Source organism: Tamandua tetradactyla, chromosome 25 (genome assembly GCF_023851605.1).
Source record: "Tamandua tetradactyla isolate mTamTet1 chromosome 25, mTamTet1.pri, whole genome shotgun sequence".
NCBI classification, from domain to species: Eukaryota; Metazoa; Chordata; class Mammalia; order Pilosa; family Myrmecophagidae; genus Tamandua; species Tamandua tetradactyla.
The window spans coordinates 14,878,200-14,902,028 of record NC_135351.1 but is presented as its reverse complement, the minus strand read 5'-3'; the positions used below and the strand labels follow the sequence as shown (position 1 = coordinate 14,902,028).

Here is a 23,829-nt window from a genome sequence, read left to right as displayed (position 1 = left end):
TTGAAGGATTCAAGGCTTCAGTGGAGCAAATATCTGCAGATATGGTGGAAATAGCAAGAGAACTAGCAGTAGAACTGGAGCCTGAAGATGTGACTGAATTTCTGCAATCTCATGATGAAACTTTAACAGGTGAGCAGTCGCTTCTTATGGATGAGCAGAGAAAGTGGTTTCTTGAAATGAATCTACTGATGAAGATGCTGTGAACATTGTGGAAATGACAACAAAGGGTTTAGAATGCTACATAACTTTAGTCAGTAAAGCAGAGGCAGGGTTTGAGAGGATTGACTCCAATTTTGAAAGAAGTCTTACAGTGGGTAAACTGTTATCAAGCATCATCGCATGCTACAGAGAAATCTCTCATGTAAGGAAGAGTCCATTGATGTGGCAAACTTCATTGTTGTCTTATTTTAAAAAATTGTCACAGCCTCCCCAATATTCATTAACCCACTACCCTCAACAGTCAGGAGCCATCAACATTGAGGCAAGACCTTCCACCCGCAGAAAGATTATGGCTCACTGGAGGTTCAGATGATTGTTCGCATTTTTTAGCAATAAAAACTTTTTATTAAGGTACATACATTTCTTTAGACACAATACTATTTCACTCTTAATAGACTACAGTGTAGTATAAACATAACTTATATACATATTCGGAAATTTTAAAAACCATGCAACTTGCTTTATTGTGATATTTGCCTTATTATGGTGGTCTGGAACTGAACCTGCTTTATCTCCAAGGTATACCTATATTCCAGGCAAACTCTTCTTTACGTCCATTGTGTAGAGAATAGTATAATCCTATTTTCTCTTAATAATCAGATTCAATCACCCCCAGCCAGTAATTCCCTTTTTTGCTTGTTAATTCAATGGCAAAAGGAACCCAGAGAGGCCAGATAGCACTTAATTTCTAGGTCTATAGAATCATTGTTGTGTCCCTGGTGGAAGCACTCCTTCTTTTGCAACTGAGACCTGCAGACTAGCAGAGCATAAAGTCACAGGGACAGGAAGAAATAAATCATCAAGTGTATCACTAGGGATAATAGTGAGTGGTGGTGCCAATTCCATTTCCGCCCCTTGATTTCTGGACCCATGAATCTTGGCTATGGGAGAAACAACACCATAGAGCAGTTGCTGATTTAGAGCATCTAGAGATTCTCAGAGAACATTGTGCCAGCCCTGCAAAACATTGCCACCCAGTTGGCACCATAATTGAGTCTTCATACGGCCATTCCACCAGTCTATTAATCCAGCTGCTTCAAGATGATAGGGAACATGGTATGATCAGTGAATTTCATAAGCATATACCCATTGCCATACTTCATTTTCTGTGAAGTGAATTTCTTTATCAGAAGCAATGCTATGTGGAATACCATGATTGTGGATAATGCATTCTGTATGCCCACTGAAGGTAATTTGGCAAAAGCACTGCATGCAGGAAAGGCAAACCCATGTCCAAGGTATGTGTCTATTCCAGTAAGAATAAATTGCTGCCTCTTCCATTATATAAATGGTCTGAAGTAACCAACCTGCCACCATTGATGATGGAATGGTGCTGTGCTCACCCATCTTTATGGTTTGGTGGGTCAGACAACACCCAGTTGTTAGTGGTCAACTCAGTTCTCATGGTAACTTGGTCCATTGTTAAACATTTGGACTCTCACAAGGCTCAGTAGCAGGTCAAAGTTATTTGTCAAAAGGAGAGTAGTTATCTACAGGATGTCAGGGTTTTGCTTCCAAATCCTGATGGTGTGAATTGTAATTCTACTATGGGGCCTTCTCAAAGGCTCCAAATAGTATCCGTATTTGCCATGGACACTTCTAGCACCCTTAGAGCTTCTGGATTATATGAAATTCTATTTTTCAAGAACCATTCTTGGTACTAAAACCTGTATTAGTCAGGCATCTCCAGGGAAATGAAATCAACAGTCACGCAACTGTGGGGATTGGTAAGTGAATTCTGGAGGGGAAGTTGCAAGTTGGGAGCTCCAATGGCAGTTTCCATGAATTTCCCAGTAGAAGCTGGCTGGCTAAAATAGAGATAGAAAATCTTTCTGACTGTTGAAATAATCTGTTCTCCCTTTAGGGACTTCAACTGATTGGATGAAACTTTTCTCATTGCTGAAGGCAAACTCCTTTGTTGATCATATATGTACTCAGACACAGATGTAATCAACTGACTAATTATTTTAATTCACCAAAATATCCTCATAATAACAATAAGGCCTGTGCTTGCTTGACCAAGCAATTAGACTCAATAATTTATCCAAGTTGACAAGTGAACTTAATCATCGTGAATGTTTAAAAGAAACTTCATTTTCAACAAAATAGGTAGATTGAAAGTAAAGGTGAAAAAGATACACCAGGCAAACATTAATTTTAAAAAGCAACGATAGCCAATATTAATATCAGATAATGTAGACTTCAGAACAAAGAAAATTGCTAGAGACAAAGAGGGACATTACATAATGAGAAAAAGATCGATTCCTTTGAAAGATATTGCAATCATAAAGTTGTATGCACTAAACAAAATACAGGGAGCAAAAACTAATAGAACTTAAAGGACAAATCCATAATTATTATTAAGGACTTCAATACCCCCTTCTTAGCAGATGATAGCACTGTTAGAAAATCAGCGAAGTGTAGTACATATATAAGTATACATGTTTCTATATAGGATACTAAACCAAGATAACCAGAGCTTAACTGCTGTATTATTGTTGGTTTTGTGGTGGGTTTCCCAGAAAACAGGAAACACTGGAATGTGCTGATGGTCAAAATTGAACATATTTCTTAAGTTTATTGATTAAGTCAGGATATGACAATCTATGTGAGATGTTTGAGTTTTCTTATGAGAAATTTCTGAATAACTGGGGATGCGCAAAACATGAAATCTGACATAGAATCTAAAATTGGCATTCCCAAGCAGTTTCTCTTTAATAACTTCTCTAGACCTCACATAATCAAGTAACACAAACTAATTCAGAGAAGAGATATCCACTTGAAAATTCCAAAACTTGGATACAAATCAAGGCAACTCAAGAAATAGTGAAAACTAAGTAGACTAACAGTTCAGAAAACCTGTGCTCTGATCATTTCTCCCCTCTTAAGAGCTGTGTGACTCTGGGGAAGTCCCTTAACATCTCAGAGCTTTAATTTTCTCATCTGGAAAATGAAGAAGTTGAATTAACTGATCTCAAATGGTTCTTTGCTGTTCTAAAATTTTTAAGCAATGTGATTAAATTTCATACTTGTAAACAGGAAGAGTTCTTTGACTTCCCAACTGAAAACCATCTTCAAAGCTACCAGCACAGAACTCTCTGCTCTTCTGAGCGAGTCTGAAAAGATTGCCACAGAACACTGCATTCTACTGTGAAAACAAAGCCCAAGATCAAAAGGTAAGACAGATCTAAATCAGGTTCCTCAATGCAGCAGGCAACTTTCTTGATGGTCAGAAAAGTTCTCATAGGCTAAACCACAGGTTCAGAGCCTTTCAGAATTGTCTTGATTTTTTTTTTTTTTGGCTGAAATTTTCTCACTGCACGCACATGTTCTCACCACACCACTCTTTCTGGGTGTTCTAGTTTTTAAAAAACGTGCCAGTCACAGTGACCTCTGAGAAAAACAAGTGCTCATGGGTGTGGTAAAAATAACCCAATGGGTGAAACATATTCTTCTAACTCTGTTCTCACCTACACATGCAGCTCTGTTCTCACCTGCACATACAGCTAAGGACTCTTAGGGATACAAAGCCCATGGAAGGAAGATCCTGGTTTCCTTCCACCTTGGATATCTCCTCCTCCAATTGAATATCACACACATATTTAATTATTGCCAGTGCCACCTATTATTGGGGAGAGGTTCTTTAGAAGGCAGTGAGAGTGATATTGGTTCAGAGGGAGCAGGGGTTGTAGGAAACATACAGGACAACAGCACTGGGTGATCAAGGTGACAATAATCAGGAAACCCAAGAGTTAGAGACATCGTGAGCAGATATTAAGAATACCGAAACATCAGAGTTAGTCTATGCAAATGACGAAGCTTATTAACATCTGGAATTCATCTGACATCATGAATACTTCTCAGAACACAGATGTGCACCCGAATCCTCCCCTCCCCAAAGGAACTCACAGTCTCGATGTACCAGTTAGGGTTCTGAATTAGTTAGGGTTCTCTAGAGAAACAGAATCAGCAGGAGATATTCATAGGCATAAAATTTATAAAACTGTCTCAGGTAACCATGGGAATGTAGAGTCCAAGGTCTGCAGGGCAGGCCACAAACTGGTAACTCCTATGAAGGTCCTCAATGAAATGGAAGAGTGCAAAATCCATAGGGCAGGCTGTAAAGCTGGAAACTCTGATGAAGGGTCTGCATGAATTCCACGGGAGAGGCTTGCCAGCTGAAGCAGGAAGAGAGACTTTCTCTTCTGAATCCTCCTTAAAAGCCTTCCATTGATTAGATTAAGTGTCACTCATTGCAGAAGACGCTCACCTTAGCTCATTACAAACACAATCAGCTGTGGATGCAGCCAGTGTAATCATGATTTAAGTCCATGAAATGTCCTCATAGAAACAGACAGGCCAGCACTTTCCCAACCAGACTGGGTACCACTACCTGGCCAAGTTGACACATGAACCTGACTATGACAGGCTCCAACAGCAAAAAGCAGCCCACTCAGCTGGAAGTTTAGTGATGGGACTATTTACTGAAGGGCGGGCAAAGACTGGAGACCCTAAAGGGCTGTGGTAGTATGTATCAGTTTTAAAGGAAAATAGGACATCTCAAAAAGGGATCCATGCAAGTGAAAAGGATAAATGGAATAAAAGAAAGTCCCACACTTGCCTTGTATTTTCTAGAAGCTTAAAAATTATTAGGATTTATTGGTTAGTTATTTAGCACCAGCAGCTGATGGACCTCTCCAGGCTGCTAGGATGAAAAAACCCTTCCTTAGTCCTTATCACAACCCTAAGGACTCTGTGCTCTGCCATTCCTGTCTTCCTTCTCACGACTGTGCTACCTCTAGCCATCACTGCAGAGACTTCTAATACTTGCACTATGGTGGAAATTGGCTCCGTGGTATGTGTGGGTGTGAGTATCTGCATATATCCTTACCTTGAGGCTTCTCTCCAATCTTTTCATAGTCCAGGTGGCAATAAAGAGTAGAGGATCCTGGTCAGTTGCTCTTTTAGTTCAGTAGATATTCTGGCTTTGGGGAGTGTGATAGTCATTTCTCTAGACTCTCTGAGCCCCATTTTATATCCAAGGAAGCTAACAGCCCAAGGCTGATGGCTGACCAGCCCGAGGACACTCAGTGAATAAAGGCACAGACTCATGCCCATTTCTCTAACTTCTTGTTCTGTGACTGACCATAAAAATGGGCCATAATATTGCAGTAAATTGAATTAAGCACACAAATAAATACATATTCTTAAATCTTAATCGGCATCCCTGTGGAGGTGAACCCACTGTACATAGAACCTTTTGAAAATATTATGCTTAGGTAAGGTGTGGTCAACTGAAGCAGTATAGGCCTTTAATCTGCATTACTAGACAGCTTATAGAGAGAAACTACAAGTCACAGAAACAAGAAAGAAGAGGACATCACCATGTAATGTGAAGCAAAGAGGCAAAACAAGGAAATCTAAGGATGGCCGGCAGTTAGCACCAGGATGCTACAGAGGCTGGGAGACAGCAAGCCTTGCCTATAATGAATGAACTGGCATTATAGTAAAATTAAATAGACATGTAGGCCTGGTTCTTTTAGTTTCCTTGGATGCCCGAGCAAATATCATAAAATGGGGTGGGGAATTGATTTGCTTATCATGTTGGGGCTGGGAATAAAGTCCAAATCCTAAAGACTGTGGCATTCTGAGGCTGGCTGCTGGCAATCCTTGGTCCTTAGTTTGTCATATGGCAAGGCACATGGTAGTGTCTCCTAGTGTCTTCCTTCTCTCCCAGGTACTGTTGATGTTCAGCTTCTGGGTGCTCCATTTTGGCTCTCTCACTCTATGTGTCTGAATTTCATTCTCTTTTAAAGGATTCTGGCGGCAGGATTAAGACCCATCCTGATTGAGGCAAGCCACATGTTAATTGATGTTAAGGCCCTACTTGCAAGGGGTTCACACCCACAGGAATGGAATAGGTTTAAGAACATGTTTTTATGGGGTAAATGCAGCTCCAAACCATCATACTAGTACACACATGTTCATTTATTCAATAGCTATTTATGAAATACTGGTCCCCAGCACTATCCCAGGCTCTTCTAATTCACACAGTCCCTGAACCCTATCTGATAGAGCCTATAACAAAAACTAACTCCTAGTCACCATGCAAGAACAGAGATTCACAAGCTATTGAGGAAGAATAGAGAGAGCTATTTAATATGGCCTTGTTGAGGAGAGATTCAGGGAAGGATCCCAAAAAAGGTAACAACTGCATTATCCAGGAAAGTTATGATATAACCAGGTGAAGATATGGAGTGTGGAGGCCATGAGGGAGAGGAGAGAGTTGAGAGGCAATTCTCTGGGGCATGACACAGCCAGGTGTGGGAGGGAAGCTCTACCAATTTTGTGCTGTTGGAAGAAGATCAAGGGTGAGACAAGAGATGAGACTGGAGACAGATGGGAGTGGGCAATTTATGCAAAGTTATGGTACTTGGATATTATCCCATAAGTGATATTGATGCGGCAAAAGGACTAAAGCTGGGGAGGGGTGTGGTAACATTGGCATTTCAGATAAAATCACTCCTTGACCTGGTGAGGGGCTAAGATTCGAGGATTAAGACTAAATGCTCTGATACTGGCAAGAGGTGAAGACTTGATCTAACACAATTATAGAAAGATGGGAAGAAAGGGCTGCTTTAAAGTATATTGAGGAGATGATCTTGGTAGGATTTTGTGGTTAATTGGTTTAGGGAGTGAGGGAGAGGGAGGAGATAAGGAAGACTCCCAAGTAGGAGATGGGGCCATCTTCTCAAGACAGAGACTAGAGAAAGTAGGGTAGGTTAGGAGGGGTGAGATAGTAAGTTAATTTCCCACATATTGGATTTGCGGTGCCTCTGAGGCATTAAGGAGGTATCTAGCAGGTAGTTGAATGTATGTTTGAAGGCTGGTGGGGGTAGGGAGGAGTCCTGGACTAGAGGTATAAAATTTGTGGTCATAAACTGGAAGGTGGTGGTAGATATCAGGGTGGTGGGTAAAATTACTAGGTGAGTTTGTAAGAAGTAATGGGCAGTGGGCTGGGGTAGGCTGGCTCTTGGGAAATACCAATACAGAGGAGCTGGCAAAGGAAAAAGACCCCATAAAGGAGACCAAGAAGGACATCAGAGTACAACTGGGACGACCGGCCCTGCCCACACCTGACTTCTTCAGGGAAGACTCCTCGGACCTCCCAAACATTTAGAGGGTCCACTTACACCCTCTAATAGTCTCCTGTGCTTATCCTCCAGAGAAGTTGCCATTTATTATAAATGCACACCTCCTTGGGTAATAGTTTAATTTAAATGCCTGCTAGAATGTAAGCTCTGTGATGCCATGGGTAGGATCTCTCTTTTCATTCAAAAAAAGGAAACCCTAGGCCTAGCAAGTGCCTGGCAAATATTCCTTGCTGAATAAATATTTGCAAAGTTGAAAAGTGGCATTCCAGACATCCAGAGGGTAAAGGGTTTCAAAGAGCATCATTTGTAATAATCGATGATTGTCTGTGCAATGCTCAACTCAATGAAGTATGCTTATTTTAATACTTTAATGTTTCCTGCATAAAAATAATATATTTTTGACTGATGACTCTCTTTTTTTAAGTCAGTGAATAAATCTCTCCTACTTCTCCTGGATCTGAGATGAAGCAGGCTGACAGCAGACTTAGGATATATTTATTAGTCTTTAATATTGTGTAATAAATGGTGAAACTGTTATTGTTCCCCAAATCTCCCCCTAGTTTCAAGTGGAGAACAAATGGACAACGTACTTCATGAAAACATATCTGATTATTCTTAACAGTGAAGAGAGAAGAAGCAGGGATACAAATTATGATGTGAATATGGCCACAATGTACAGTTTCTTTTAGAAAATACTTCTGTGAGGAATTTTCTATGATAATAGAGATTGAATTATAAAATCACATAGTTTCTATAAATGAATCCTCATATACATGCATTATGTATTATTATTTATTAATTTATTAAAATGCTAACAATTAATTGGATTCCAATGTCAAACATGAACCTCTTACAAATAAATTTAAACAGCTGCACCAGTCTTAATGAGAGACTTTATCCATGGGCATCTATGCTAATCCAGACTTGGATACAAACAATTCAGGGGATCTGGATCCTGGCCTGTCCCTCCTTGCCTGTATTTGCCTCAATTCCTTACCCATCTGCAGACTCATGCTTGAGATTTTTGTATAAAGTGATAAGACCTCTAAATTCATAAAGCAGTTTAAAATGAAAACAGCCCTGGAAGGGATAGCATGATAATTCATATATGCAGTGTCTTAGTTTGCAAGCTGCCAGAATGCAATATGCCAGAACTGGAATGACTTTTAAAAGGGGAATTTAATAAGGTACAAGTTTACAGTTCTAAGCCTATAAAAAAATATCAACAAGAGGTTACCTTCACTCAAGAAAGGACGATGGGTCAGGAATACCTCTGTCAGCTAGGTAGTCACGTGGCTGGCATCTGCTGGTCCCTTGCTCCTGGGCTCCGTTGCTTTCAGCCTCTGTTCCTGTGAGAGCTCCTACTTTGCTTCTCCAGGGCTGGCTTTCATCTCTTGGTTTCCCTTGGCTCTCTCCAGGTTCTGGCTTGCTTAACATCTCATGGCGACATCTGCTGGGCTCCAAGCATCTCCAAACATCCGTGTCTCTGCTCTCTGAAGCAACTGTTCTCTAAGTGTCTACATCTGCTCTCTCTGTAAGCTCTGAGGCTTCCATCCTTTCTGTAGGCTCTGTTGTTTCTGATTCCCTCCAAAATGTTTTCTCTTTAAAAGGATTCCAGTAAACTAAAGGGATTCCAGTAAACTAATCAAGACCCATCTGGATGGAAGGTCTTGATCCTCTGTCTAATCAAAGGTTACACCCATAATTGGGTTTGTCACATCCCTGTGGATATAATCTATTCAAAAGTTTCTATCCTACAATATTGAATCGAGATTAAAAGAAAGGGTTGCCCCGACAAGATTGAATCAAGATTAATACATGGCTTTTCTGGGATGCATACTTTCAAATCAGCACATACACCAAGGTTCAAAGCATATCTGACCCCTTCCTCAAATAATGTTCTGATGGGAGAGATAAAGGGGGAGAAAGGGAAACAGTAGAGAGGAGAAAGAGGAGTCTGAGGGGTGTGTAGAGCAACCACTGTTTCTTTGTAGTCAGGTTCGCTAGGTACCATTTGCCCAGAGTAGGGGCACATGATAAGATTTGCAGAGAGCAGCGCTGCCTCTTACCAGTTATTCAATATGTCTTTCTATGCTTCAATTTCCTCATATAAAAATGGAGATCACAATAGTACCTATGGCATAGTGGTGTTGAGAGTGTTGAATGAGTTAATGTACGTAGAGCGCTTAGAACAGCGCCCAGCACATGCCAAACACATAACTGTGTTATTAGCTATTATTATTTGCAATTTTGACCTTGACCATGGATTTTTTTTACATTTTTAAACATAAAAACATACAAACATGAACATTCTTACCGTATGATCATTCCATTCTTGGTATATAATCAATAACTGACAATATCATCACATAGTTGTATATTCATCATCATCATCGTTTCTCACAACATTTGCATCAATTCAGAAAAAGAAATAAAAAGAAAAAAATTCATACATACCATACCCCTTACCCCTCCCTTTCATTGATCACTAGCATTTCAATCTACTAAATCTATTTTAACATATTTCCCCCTATTATTTATTTATTTTTAATCCATGTGTTTTACTCATCTGTCCATAAGGTAGATAAAAGGAGCATCAGACACAAGGTTTTCACAATCACACAGTCACATTGTAAAAGCTATATCATTATACACTCATCTTCAAGAAACATGGCTACTGGAACACAGCTCTACATTTTCAGGCATTTCCCTCCAGTCTCTCAATTATGCCTTAACTAAAAAGGTGATACCTATATAATGTGTAAGAATAACCTCCAGGATAACCTCTTGATTCTGTTTGAAATCTCTCAGCCATTAACACTTTATTTTGTCTCATTTCACTCTTCCCTCTTTTGGTCTAGAAGGTTTTCTCAATCCTTTGATGCTGAGTCCCAGCTCATTCTAGGGTTTCTGTCCCACATTGCCAGGAAGGTCCATGCCCCTGGGAATCATAGCCCATGTGGAGAGGGGGAGGGCAGTGAGTTTGCTTATCATGTTGGCTGAGAGAGAAAGGCCACATCTGAGCAACAAAAGAGGTTCTCTGGGGGTGACTCTTAGGCGTAAATTTTTTTTTTAACTTTTTTTAATTCTGGAATATATACAAAAAAGCAAAACATTTCAATGTACATTTTAACAAGTAGTTATGGAACAGATTTCACAGTTTGGTATGGGTTACAGTTCCACAATTTCAGGTTTTTCCTTCTAGCTGCTCCAAGACACTGGAGGCTGACAGAAATGTCAATATAATGATTCAGCAGTCACACTCATTTGTTCAATCTCATCTTCTCTCTTGTGCTCCTCCTTCTCTTTAAATAACATATACACCTAAAAGCAATACATTTCAAAGGACGTCACAACAAATAGCTGTAGAACAGACCTCAGTTTGGTATGAGTTACAATTCCACAATATTCAGTTTTTATTTCTAGCTGCTCAAAGGTACTGGAGACTAAGAGAAATATCCGTAAAATGATTCAGCCCTCGTTTGTTAAACCCAACTTTCTCTGTATAACTGCACCATCACTTCTGATCCTTTTCACACTCTGTAGGGGTATTTGGGCTCTGCCCATTCTAACTTTTTTTTTTTTAAACATTTTTTATGGGTATAGTATGACATATACACAAAGCAAATAAATGAAAAAAGCAATAGTTTTCAAAGCACTCCTCAAAGTGGCTACAGGACAGATCCCAGAGTTTGTCATGGGCTACCATATGATCCTTTCATATTTTTCCTTCTAGCTGCTCCAGAATGTAGCAGGTTAGAGGGTTTAAATACTTTTTTATCATCACGATTGGCTTTTTATTCTTTTTTTTTGTGAACAATAACATATATACAAAAAGGCTATAAATTTCAAAGCACAGAAACACAATTAGTTATAGACCATATTTCAGACTTTGATATGGGTTACAATTTCACAATTTTAGCTCTAAAATACTGGAGACTCAAAGAGATATCAATTTAATGATTCAGCATTCATATTAATTTATTAAGTCCTATCTTCTATGTATAATTCCACCATCACCTTTGATCTTTCCGTACCTGTCTTTCGGGTTGTTTGGGCTATGACAATTCAAAATTTTTGATATTGGAAGGGTCTGTCACTAATATGGGATAGGGAGATGTAACTATCTGATGTTCTGAAGAGCCTGAGCTAGGTTTCAGGACTTATCTGGACCAAGGACCCATCTGGAAGTTGTAGGTTTCTGGTAAGTTACTTTAGTGCATGGAACCCTTGTGGGATCTTATATATTGCCCTAGGTGTTCTTTAGGATTGGCTGGAATGGTCCTGGTTGGGGTTTGGCAGGTTATGATAGGTAGCAAGGTCTACCTGAAGCTTGCATAAGAGCAATCTTCAGAGTAGCCTCTTGACTCTATTTGAACTCTCTCTGCCACTGATACTTTATTAATTACACTTCTTTTCCCCCATTTGGTCAGAATGGAATTGTTGATCCCACAGTGCCAGGTCTGGATTCATCCCTGGGAGTCCTCTCCCATGTTGCCAGAGAGACTTTCACCTCTGGATGTCATGTCCCACGTAGGGAAGAGGGCAATGATTTCACTTGCAGAGTTGGGCTTAGAGAGACTGAGGCCACATCTGCCTATCCTTTTCAGGGATAAGTTTCATATGAACAAATCCCAAGACTGAGGGCTTGCCAGCCATAGATTTTTGCACGATGTTTTATGCCACCCATTTCCTGGGTTACCCTCTCCTTTGGGAAGGGTGGCAATACAGACCTGATGTTTGCCAGCTCTTGACCCTTAGAGGTTTGTTTTTATGCGTCTCCACTCTACAGCCCGCTCTTCTTTTTCCCAGTACTGGTAAGCCCTGGTTAAATCATCGAACAGCCTCAACCAAATTACAATATCAACAGAATTAAAAAACTGGGCCTGGGGGAGCATTTCTCTTAAGGTTTTGTCCAGAACCCTGAGTTAGTTGCCCAGAGAAACAAGCCGGTGATGTCACAAGGCATCCAACTTTTAGCTCTTCCTCAGTTTCTTTCTGTTGAACTTGAGGCAGAGACCATTTCTAGACACTTGCTCCCAGACAAGCACCTACTTGTTTTTTTCCAAGGCAATGCGGATGCCCTTACTGTCTCCCAGCAATGATTAAACTCAGGTTTGTTGGTGGTATGGCTGCAGATCTCTTCCTAGGCTTTCCCCTCTGCCTCCACCCCAGGGCACTGAGACACCTATGCAAATGCAGCCTCTAGAAAGGCCTTGGATAACCCTTGGCTCCCCAGGGTATAGATGCCAAGCTAAAAACAAATAAACAAAAAAACCACATACACAAAAACAGAAAAACCACCCTTTGCTTTGCTCCCTGGAGGATCAAAGTTTGTTTCACATTTTATGGGGCCTTATAGATCTTAGGGGCAAGATTACAATTCACTTTTCCTTTCTACTTTCTTCCCTCCACCCCCTAACCTCTCCCTCCTGCTTTATCAACCTGTTCTTCATTTTCTCAAGAGATATTATTTCAACTTCCTGGTTCTGCCCAAGAGAAAAAGAAAGAGATGAGAATATTCCCTGGTGCTGTTTCATTAGATTTTGTCGGTATTTTGTAATAAAGTCACTTAGCCATGCCTCCCGGCTCTGGGCAAACAGTACAAAGTGCAGCTCTTGCAAGGCTCCCTGCCCTTTGCTAGTCCAAACATTGAAATTTATGCAAAGCTACAGATTATCCCCCGCTCTAAATGCAGGCATCTGAAAACCAGCAGTAATCCTGTTCTCCAAGTTTTGTCATGAAAGGAGCCTTGAAGAGAAAGTTCAGCTCATATCAGAATTCTCCACCCCAGCAGCCTAACCCTGAGGATTGTGTGTTCCAGCTCTAGGGCCTGCGGTAAGAACTCAGCTGTGACCCACGGGGAGACTGCACAAAGAAGCTCCTCGAGACGCTCGTGGTTCCTGCTCAGAACTAGCCATGACAAGGGCTTCCACGTGCATATACCACTTCCTTGTTTTGAGCTGGTATATTTTCCTCAACTATTACATCTCACAATCAGGAGGGGATGAACGGAAATCCAAAATATTTCGAAATGGTGGCCAGTGGAAGTACTTGACATTCCTTAACCTGGTAAGCCACATGGTCCCATCTATGCTCCTACATTCGTTAATGCGAAGTTCCATTATTTCTCTTCTCTTGTTGCTTGTGAGTTGTGGCCTTCTCTTTTACTTAATAATTTGCTCTGAGAAACTCAACTTGGACATTTTCTGTAGCTACATCTTGTGCTTGCTAATTGTCAAAACGCTCTTTTGAAAATAATCTCCTCCTGGAACTCTTCTCTGTTGACCCAAACTAAAGGCCCAAACTAATGAGTTCAGCATGGGTTTGGCTACAAATGCAGGAGGGATTTTTAGCTGTTGTCTACTTGGGGAAGTTTGGGAGGAGATGGCAGAGTGGCGTATGTTGTGTAGGAAGTGCAATTTCGAATGGCGGAATTATGCCATTTTAAAGCACACACAGACTAGTAGATTTTCTAAGAAAAGCAAACACATTTTGCCATCTTCAGATCCCACTCCAATTTTATATAAGCTCAGTCTCTATCTTAAAGGACAAATCACCCAACCGAATGGCAAATACATATTTTAAACTATTTAAAAACCAATCTCAGGATATAATCCCTGCTTGTTTTCCAAACCCTTTGGATTCTAATGAATGAAGTGTGAATGAATGGGAGAAAAATATATTTTTAAAAAGTCCTTTGGGGCTATGTAAAAATATTTTTAAAGTTAAAAGATGCAAGTGGGGCATCTTTGGGGGTTGCAAACAAATATTTGAGATTTTTGATTAAAAGGTAGGGCGCTGATTTCAGAAACTGGACAAAATATTCCAATCCTTTGGAATCATAGTCTTATATGGAAAGAAGAGCTTATGCATGGTCAGAAAAAGTGACATTCGGAAATACTAAGGAAAGGATACTAAGTTCAGATTGAAGAGCCCTGGAATGCCACCATTTTGCCATTTTACTTGTATAAATAATGGCCTTTTGAATTTGGACCAGAAAGATCTGAGCTCTAAGTTCAGCTTTAGTGTGATTAAAAATATCAACGTGACTGCTTGTTTTAATTTTTGTACTTATGTGGATCCAGAGAATCACAGCAAAGAATGGCTTTGTACCTTTGTTTGCTTTAAAGTCATCAGCTAGAAGAGAGAGTTGTCTGTGGCCAAAATTGCAATTCAAATTGCAGTGTGGCAGTCCAGTCCCGCACTGAGTGTATTTAAGGACATGTTTATCACCTACTCCCACAAGCCCTTTCACGGCGTCTAGTGTAACTTCTTAATTCTAATTCACTTGCAAGCCGCAGAGCTCTCACTTTTCCAAGAGTGGGAAAAGACACTTGCCAAAGATATTTAGTGCTACTCTTCTTTTTGGCTTCACTAACTAATCAGCTACCAAATCCTATTAGTTTTTATTTTTTTGTATGCTGTATGGCTGGAGTCACATTTCATTCTTTTTCCATGTATCCCATTATTGCAGCACGATTTGTTGAATTTGTTTTTGTTTGTTTTTCTTGTTTGTTTATCTTTTTGGGAGTGCATGGGCCAGGAATCAAACCCGGGTCTCCTGCATAGCAGGCAAGAATTCTACCACTGAACTATCCTTGCACCCACTACTACCCTAGCACCCCCTTAGTTTTTCTTTAAGTTTCTTACATTCATTCCTTCTTCCCCAGTCTTATAGCCATCTCCTATTACAAGCTCTTATTATTTGTAACTGGATGACAATATCATCTCCAAACTGGCCACTCCTTATCCAATCCATCCCTTATCCATTCAAATTCCAGATTAATCTTCCCAAAGCACTGTTTTTGCTTGGTTTAGTTTAGTTTTTAATATTATGGTCTGGGTCGAGAAATGTAGTCTGCTGCTCCAGAACCTGCAGTGATTGTCTCCTACCTAATGGAATAAAATCTGAACTCTGAATTGAAGAGTCCACCTGTCTAGGCAACATGCAATACCTCTACTCCCTGGGAAGGCTGGTCTCTTCTGCAGGAAGGCAGCAGTCCTCACCATTGCTGGTCCACAGGCTTCTTGCTCTCTCTTCTTTACCCAATGCTCATGATGTCCTCCAGCGAAATACCTGCAAGTAGACTTCCTTCATAGGCCCCCTGAAATCCCATATTCTCCCCCAAAATCTTTGCTGACCAACTCTAGCCCCAATTTTTCCTTTCTCTGTGTTTTTTACAGCATCTCTATGTCTCTGCTTACTATGTACAATGCAGTCTTTTTTTTTATTTTTTCAAAATTCCCCCACATGTTACTCTTTTTTTTTCAGTGATATAAAAACAGACTTTATTAGGAAATTAACTAAAGAAAATAATTAAAAGATAGTAGTTAAAAGAGTCTTCAAAAATAAAGCACAGTTACATCACCAGATAAGATGGCACCATCACCTGAAGAGAAGTGCTGGAGCATTTCAGAAGCAGCAGTTTAACCTTCATTAGGAAAAATCCACAGCAATCTTGGGGACAGCATTCAAAGCCTCTTTAGTTAAGATCCATAGCAGAGCATAAGATTTTAATGAGTCACTCTCCCTCTCTCATAAGACTCTTTTCTTCTTCTAAGTTTACACTCTTTCTTTCTCTGTTTGCATATAGTTTTTTTCTTTCCTCTTTTATGATATTTTAACATAATAGTGGCCAAATTCCAATTAGCTTACCCCACATGTTACTCTTAACATCCCAATCAACTGAAAGGGATTAAAAACAGGAGTCTGTCTCCTAGCTCCTAGCATAATCTAAAATTCTATTAGTCTGCACTGAATTTGCCACTGGGGCAGGCACCAAAAGCCCCCATAATAAAAACTGGTGGCTTGGTTTATTGACTTGACTTAAGTTTTATTTGCATTCCTGTGCAAGAGTCTCTTTTGGTATCTTCTGTTTTCTTGAGACTGAGTGGAGAAGGGCCTTAAGTGTGGCCATTTTCTGGCTGAGCTTTGTTAGGTGTCATCTGGAAAGTGTGACTTAATGTCATGTTTCCTAATAGGTTAAGATGGGTCCAGCTGAATACAAGTACTCCTGGAATTGGTGGTAGTGGTGGTGGGGTGCCGTGAAGAATTAGATTCCTTGACCAATTCTTGCGTAATACATAAGAACATAAAAGGAGAGAGGACATGTGAGTCTCCAATGAATGAGGAAGCAAACTGGCCCCAGGGAAGAAGCAGCCAATTCTTTAGGAGGGTCACAAGCACAGGTTCTGGACCAGCCTGCCTGGGATGCTACTTCAGTTCCACTTCTCACTGACTTTGTGATGCCGAGCAAGTTACTTCTTTGTGCCTTCCATTTCCGCATCTGTCAAATAACAACAAAATTCAGTTGTCAACTTGGCCAAGTGAAGATACCGAGTTCTTTTGCTGTGGACGTGAGCCAATAGTACCTGAACCTCATCTGTTGCTCATTACATCTGCAGTCGGCTAAGAGGCGTGCCTGATGCAATGAATGATGTTTGATTTAATTGGCTAGTGCTTAAATGAGAGAGCACAACATAGCACAACCCAAGCAGCTCAGCATACCTCATCTCAGCACTCGCAGCTCAGCCCAGGCCTTTGGAAATGCAGAAAGAAATCATCCCAGGGAAAGTTGTTTGAACCCAGAGGCCTGTAGAGAAGGCCAGCAGAGATCACCCTGTGCCTTCCCACATAAGAACGAACCTCAGTTGAAAATTAGCTGCCTTTCCTCTGAAGAACCCTTTTATTAAAAGCCAATCTGTCTTTGGTGTGTTGCATTCTGGCAGCTAGTTAACTAGAATAAGTACCTAGGCACAGCATGATGTGGGGAACACTCAATATCACATGGGCACAGTGTAAGTGCTAGACAATGGAAGGAGAAGATGGGAGATGTGGTGAGCTTTGAGGTATCTCATCTTTGCAGGCATGAGGGCTATTTAGTGGGACATCTGTCCCCTCACTGAGCACTGGATGATGAATTCTGGCAAGCATAGCCTATCACCCTCTTTACAAATGTGTCTCCCCAAGCCATGTGCTCTCTCTTCCAACTAGAGGAGGACCAACTAGAGGAGACTGAACCACTGCTTCCCCTGTGTTCTAGTTTGCTAGCTGCCAGAATGCAATATACCAGCAACAGAATGGCTTTTTAAAAAAGAGATTTGATAAGTTGCTAGTTTACAGTTCTAAGACCAAGAAAATGTCCCAATTAAAGCAAGTCTGTAGAGATATCCAATCTAAGGCATCCGGGGAAAGATACCTTGGTTCAAGAAGGCCGAAGAAGTTCATGGTTTCTCTCTCAAGTGAGAAGGCACATGGCGAACACAGTCACAGTTTCTCCCTCAGCTGGAAAGGCACATGGCGAGCAAGGTGTCATCTGCTAGCTTTCTCTCCTGGCTTCCAGTTTCATGAAGCTCCCTGGGAGGCGTTTTCCTTCTTCATCTCCAAAGGTTGCTGACTTGTGGACTCTCTGCTTCTCGTGGCTATGTTGTTCTTCTCTGCTGTCTCTGAATCTCTTTCTCCAAAATGTTTCCTCTTTTATAGGACTCCAGAAACTAATCAAGACACCAAATGGGTGGAGACACATTGTCACCTAATCCAGTTTAACAACCACTCTTGGTTAAATCACATTTCCAGGGAGATGATCTGATTACAGTTTCAAACATACAGTTTTGAATAGGGATTATTCTGCCTGTATGAAATGGGATTTAGATTAAAACACAGCTTTTCTAGGGGACATACATCCTTTCAAACCAGCACATCCTGCTATTGCTGCCAGGCTCAGACACCACAGCAGCCCTGACTTCAGGTCTTGGTGCCAATTCTGTGTCGACTGGAGTAGGGAACAAAATGAGTGAGTCTCACAAAGAGGGAGCCAGTCAGCTGACCCTCTCTGCCCCAGCCTGTGGTCACTACTCAGACTGTTGACAAACTCCTCAGGCTTAGCGGGTGACTGTGGAGGTAGGGACAAGGGTATGCCCTCAGACTCAGGGTCCATCTGTCCTAGCGGGGCAGGCTGCAGGCTCTGCCAAGGGGCTGTGAGTCATAGCTTAATGGGGAACCCCAGAAGGTGGGTAAGGAGACCAGCCAGTGCTGCAGGCATCCTCAGGCTGTTCCTGTCAGCTCAGGCCCACTAATGCCTGAGTCTTCCACAAAGGCCATTTGTCCTCTTCCCAATCCACTCCACTCCCAGCCAGAGATAGCCCCTGGCCCCAGGCACCCGGAGCCACAACAATATAACTGTTGCAGAGGCCATAAAGTTTGTGGGGAGTTCCTCTTTTAAAAATAAATGCCTTCTGAAGCTTCTTTAGAGGTGGTGCTGCATGGCTGGGATCTCCAGGGGAGATTCTCAGTGGGGGCTACCCCATTCTCCCATCCCCCTTAGCCAGTAGAGGCTTGACCTTTCCTTTTGCCTCGTAAATCTGACCTCATTATCCTCAAACAATGGCAATATTATCACAAAAGTCCTTGGGGGACTGGAAAGCAGTGCTGGGAAGTGGGTTCTGAGGACCTTGCTTTGGTCCCAACTCCAAGGCAGCCTGTGAGTGGTGAAAAGATGGAGAGCCATTCATGTTACAGCACCCACTTCAATTCTTGGGGCTGACCTTTCATTTCCACTATTAGGTTAATGTATTAAATTTTGGAGGTCGTAAGCTCAGCAGAGTCAGAAAAACATCTATCTTTGCTCCACAGAGTACTTAAGGCCTCTGTTTTTACCTCTTTGATAGCTGAGAGGATGAGGGTAGACAGAAGGGAATTGTCACCACCAGCCTCCATAATAAAATAACTATAATTTATTGAACAACCATGACAGCATTTTCAAAGGCTCTTTTAACATGGTATACAGATTGGTGGCCAAAGGACCAGCATCTGATGCCAGATTGGCTGGGGGTAAATCCTGGTTCTCCCACTCACTTGGTGTACGATCCTGAATAAATTACTTAACTTCTCTGTGCCTCCATTTTCTCATATGTAGTGGATACTGCGGAGACACACCCATCTCCCTAAGACCCAGGTGCTCACGCCCCTGCTGCTGATGGCTCACAGGTCCTGGAATTGCCCTTGGCAAGAGGGCAACTGCCTCCACCAAGGTTTACAGCTCCTTCCTGGGAGTTGCTACAGCCAATATCTCGTTAATTTGGGCTGCAAGGGCCCAGCTCCAGTACGACTCTGAGCGGCCATCCCAGCTCCAAAGTTCCTCAAAAGGTCAGCTAAGTACTCCAGTGTAGCTGCACTGGATGTCCGCTCTTTCTGCTGCTCAGTCCTGCTCCCTTCCTCTCACAGGTGCTCTAAAGGGCATTCCTCAATGGCCAACCCCCTGCAGGCAGATCTCAATCTCAGATCCTGTTTTCCTGGGAATCTGATTTACATCATCCTATAAAATAGTAAACTGCAACTCCCTCCCTCCCTCCCTTCTTCTCCTTGTTCTTCATATTGTTACTGTTACTATTACTATGATTTGTGAACACAGAGCCTTCCCTGGACTGTCTAATACAGCTTCTGGCCTCTCGCAGGCATTTGGTGAATGCATGACCAGAGCATGGTCCTAACTGGAAGATACTTTCTAGGGAGTTCCATCCCATTTGCAGGATACCCTGCCCCATAGCTGGGGCTGTCATCAGTCTAAGACATTGGCCAAGTATTCTTAGGATTCTTCTTTCCAACCTGTCCCCGGTGTTCTTAGTCTCTTCTCTTTTTCTCCCTCATCATTCCATCTTGTGTTCTTCCAATTGTTCCTTCCTTGTGTTCTTTAACTCATTCTTCTATCTCAGTTTCTGAAACTAAAAGCATTGGAATGATTGTTGAAATAATCTATCACACAGGCACACAGTTAATTGACAAAGACTCCCTTCTACTCACACCAAACTCCACCACCCTCATCATCACCCCTACAGAAAATACTCATCACGGTTAGTCAGCATTTGCTGTTTTATTCTGGAACAGTCTCCTACTGCTGGTGTTGCATCATAGGGAGGAGAAGACTAAGAAAGTCCCAACCGGCATGGTGGGGCCCAGAGTGCTGAGCTAGGGGTTGGGTTACTTGACGAGAGCTATAAAATGTTGCCAGGAAATTTGTGGAATCTCCCTCTCTGGAATTATTTTTTACGTACAAGAAATTCTCATCTCCTGAGGTATTTTCAGAGGGTTCTGGCCTAAAGGCGGGGAAACAAAGTTGATGACTTAGAAAGGCGAAATTTCCATGATTCAAGATTTTGTGGGTCTTGTGAGGACACGTGAATGTAAAAGTTAAATATCTTCTAGCTACCATTTCTCAAATTGCATTAGTTTAAAAAAAAAAATGTAAATTCAGCCCCGTCCCAGGTGGTATGTTGTTCAATTAGCAAAAGAAATGAGAGAGCTAATAATTTAAAACAGCACTGTGTCAGGAAAAGTCACTGAGGAAGCACTTGCCTGGAGCGGAACTAGGGAAGAACTGGTAGAAAAGATAAGTCAGAGAGCAGCAGCTCTGACATAAACTTTGAACAAGACACCATTAACGCTGCTTTCCTGGGGAGCCAGAATTGTTGAAAAATGTGACAGTCATTTTGTTGGAAGATCCTTAAAAGAAGGTCAGTTGTCACTATCTTATTTTAACGCTGCTGTCTTGTCCCTCCAGATTGTTCTTTGTGCGGGTGTGGTATAAAAGATTATATTGTCCTTGGAGAATGAGCCTGCAGTTGCTCATTAGGTCAGCTGAGCCAATCTGCCCATAGGCAACCTCCAGGAAGCTTTCCCATTGAGCTGGCTCCTCCTTCTCCCAGTCTTCTAGCTGTGACCCACAGGTTACTCACCAAGCTACTTTATGCCCTGGCACTTGCCTTTTTGTTTCTTTGGATACCGCCCTAGGGCCTCCCTCCTTGTAAACTCACAAGTGGGGGCTCAGTAAATATTCCTAGTGGCTTCCAATGCTCCATGTCAATGCTGGTTAAGACCAGGGGAGATGAAGCTGCCACGCCCGTACAGTTGGCATCCGTACAATGTGGCGTATATGCCCGGGCCGTGAATAATGCGTGAACCAGGGGGGTGGAGGGGGAGAGGTGATTGGCAAGTTTGCTGTGCCGAGCCAATTTTACTGATGAAGGAGAAGCCACAGAGGCTCTGAGTAATGTGTTCTCTCCCCCAGTCCAATTTCCACCTTCTGTGACTGGAAAAGGCAGGAGAAAGTCAGGACAAGCTTGATTCATGATGACTCTAGGAAGCTTTCCCCACAGGAGAGCCATCACATGGGTTTCACACTCTGGGTGGCAGCTTCCTCTCCCCAAAGAGGGAAGACCTGGCAGACACTCCACTCCTGATTAATTCTTTGCTGATGGAACAGTGCAGCCTCCTCATCTGGGTCCCGGCCTGCTCTTCCCAACTCAGGGAGAGCCTGCTGTGGCCTGTACTGCTGGAGCAGAAAGCAGGGGTGAGAAGAGGGGTGCTGGGGATATAGGTGCTTTTTCTAATCTCCATGCAAGGCAGGTGCAAGTGCGAGGCACCTTTAGTGACTTAATGTCAGAATTACCCACAATAATGAAAAGCTTTGGGTGGCAAGCCCTTCATGGCATTTAACAGTGCCACCCAGCCCCTTCCTGGAATGCTTCCTTCCCCCTTTCTTCAGGAACACTGCTGGAGTTGGACCCGTACCTTCATGGTTTCTTCCCCATCTCCTCTCATCTCATTTGCCACTTTTGCTGTCTCCTCCCCATCTTACGGTCCCTTAGAGGAGGGCATTTCCCACCAGCATTGGCTTTTCACCTCTCTATTTCTTCTCTCTCTCTCTCTCTCTCTCTAGCAATCTCATCCCACCTCGAGGAGGACTCAAGTATCCCCCCCTACCTGCTCTCTCTTTAGACTGCCAGGTCTGAATCTCCAAATGCAAGTTCCTCTAGGCAGATGGTTCTCACCCTTAGCTGCATGTGGTTAGAATCACCAGGGGAGATTTTTAAAATCCCGATGTCTAGTCTGCCACAGCCCCCCCCACCCCCACCCCAGAGTGACCAAATTAGAATCTTGGGAGTGGGAATCTGGCTTCAGTATTTTTTGAAGTTTTAATTGTCTCTCTTTGATCTTTATCTGAACTGCTCTTAGAACCCTGAGCTGTTTTGTTTTTTTTTTTAATGTGGCTGAAGAATCAGACTGTAGTTCAAATCCTGCCTTTGGCTTTTGCCAGTCATGAGATTTGAGGAAAGTTTCTTAATCTCTCTTGGCTTTAGTTTCATCTGTAAAATGGGGGAAGGGTTAATAACAGGACCTACCTCATAAGGTTTCTGTGAGATTTAAAAACTGAGATCAATGTCAGGGACAATAACAAGTGATCCATAAACACCAGGTGTTACAGCTCTGAGATGACAATACGAATCTTAAATGATGAATTTATGACTAACCCCTTCCTATTAAAGGATCACCTGGAGAATTTGTTAAAAAGACAGGTTCCTGGGCCCCAGAGGCTCTGATTTCTATAGACTGGGGCAGAACCAAGGGCTGCTTCTCTGGAAGCTCCCTGGTGATGCTGATGCTAGAGGTTCATGGATCCCCTAGGATGAGCGCCAACCTCATCCACCATGTGGCCTCTCTGTCCACCCCCTGGCCCAGACAGGGGTGTGAAGCCAGCTCTGCTAGAGCTTTCCCAGAGTCCAGGCTTCCCACAGGCAGACTTGATCTATCTTTGCCCAGCTCCCCAGTTTCCAGAACTTGCCTGGGTCAAATGCTGAGAGTAGAATCCAGGTGGCCTCTCAGGTAGGGATCATTCTAAAGCTTTCAGGGAATAGAATGGATTCCAATGCAAGCACACACTCTGTCTTGCTGTGACCTACTAGGCCTTAAGTCAGAAGCCATGGGTTCACACAAAACAAAGAATACTCCACGCTTACCTTACATGTTGTATTATTTCCTTGAAAAAGGTTCTGCTTCCATTTTACCTGCCCTCAGGGTTGTAACAGAATTTAGGCACTTGCCAGAACCCATTTCTCTGTAGTACCTGAGGCATTCCCTCCTAAGGTGGGAAGCACACTCGCTCCTCCCAGAGAGAAACAGGGCGCCATTTTGTGCATCTCATTCAGGAGAGCATTGAGCTCCTTCACAACTCTCTTGACCCTGAGTCTGGCTTCTCCGAACAATATTTCAGCACTGGGCGTCTTGCTTAATTTCTCTTCCCTGAAAGAGGTCAGGATATGCTCACCATTGTGTCTGCTTCTGCCTTTGTACTGCTTATTTACTTCTTCCCACTTCTGTGAGCCAAGATATCCATCTCATTATAGTCTTCTTTTAAGCTGACTATTTCGTTTTCATTTTAGCTTAAGTCCATTACACTAAATACTGTACACATTATTATCCCCTAAATGACTTTACTCAATCAGTTTTAGCGAACAAGGTCAGGGCCCACTGAACTGGAAGCCCAGCCCTTGAATTGGCTTTCAACCCAAACAGCCAAACAGCCCCCTCCTTCTCAAATCAACATTGCTCCCGGAGGAATGGAGTTTTACGTCAGTGAAGAATGTATTAATTAAAGCAAATGAAAATGTCCTCATTTGT

At 42.2% G+C, this 23,829-nt stretch overlaps 1 protein-coding gene across 5 annotated transcripts in view; it reads left to right on the top strand.

Annotated features, from left to right (window-relative positions):
* Positions 1-23,829, top strand: part of ADTRP (androgen dependent TFPI regulating protein) — a 94,389-nt gene that overhangs the window by 12,920 nt on the left and 57,640 nt on the right. Inside the window, exons 1-3 of one of the 5 annotated variants that reach the window (XM_077143687.1) lie at positions 1,695-1,946; positions 3,259-3,395; positions 13,198-13,445. In XM_077143687.1, coding sequence (XP_076999802.1) covers positions 13,293-13,445 — 153 coding nt within the window. In that variant the 5' untranslated portion in view covers positions 1,695-1,946; positions 3,259-3,395; positions 13,198-13,292. Of the gene's footprint in view, positions 1-1,694; positions 1,947-3,258; positions 3,396-12,351; positions 12,489-13,071; positions 13,446-23,829 lie in introns of those variants that run through there. The other 4 variants (XM_077143685.1, XM_077143683.1, XM_077143684.1 and 1 more) reach the window with 4 other exon arrangements.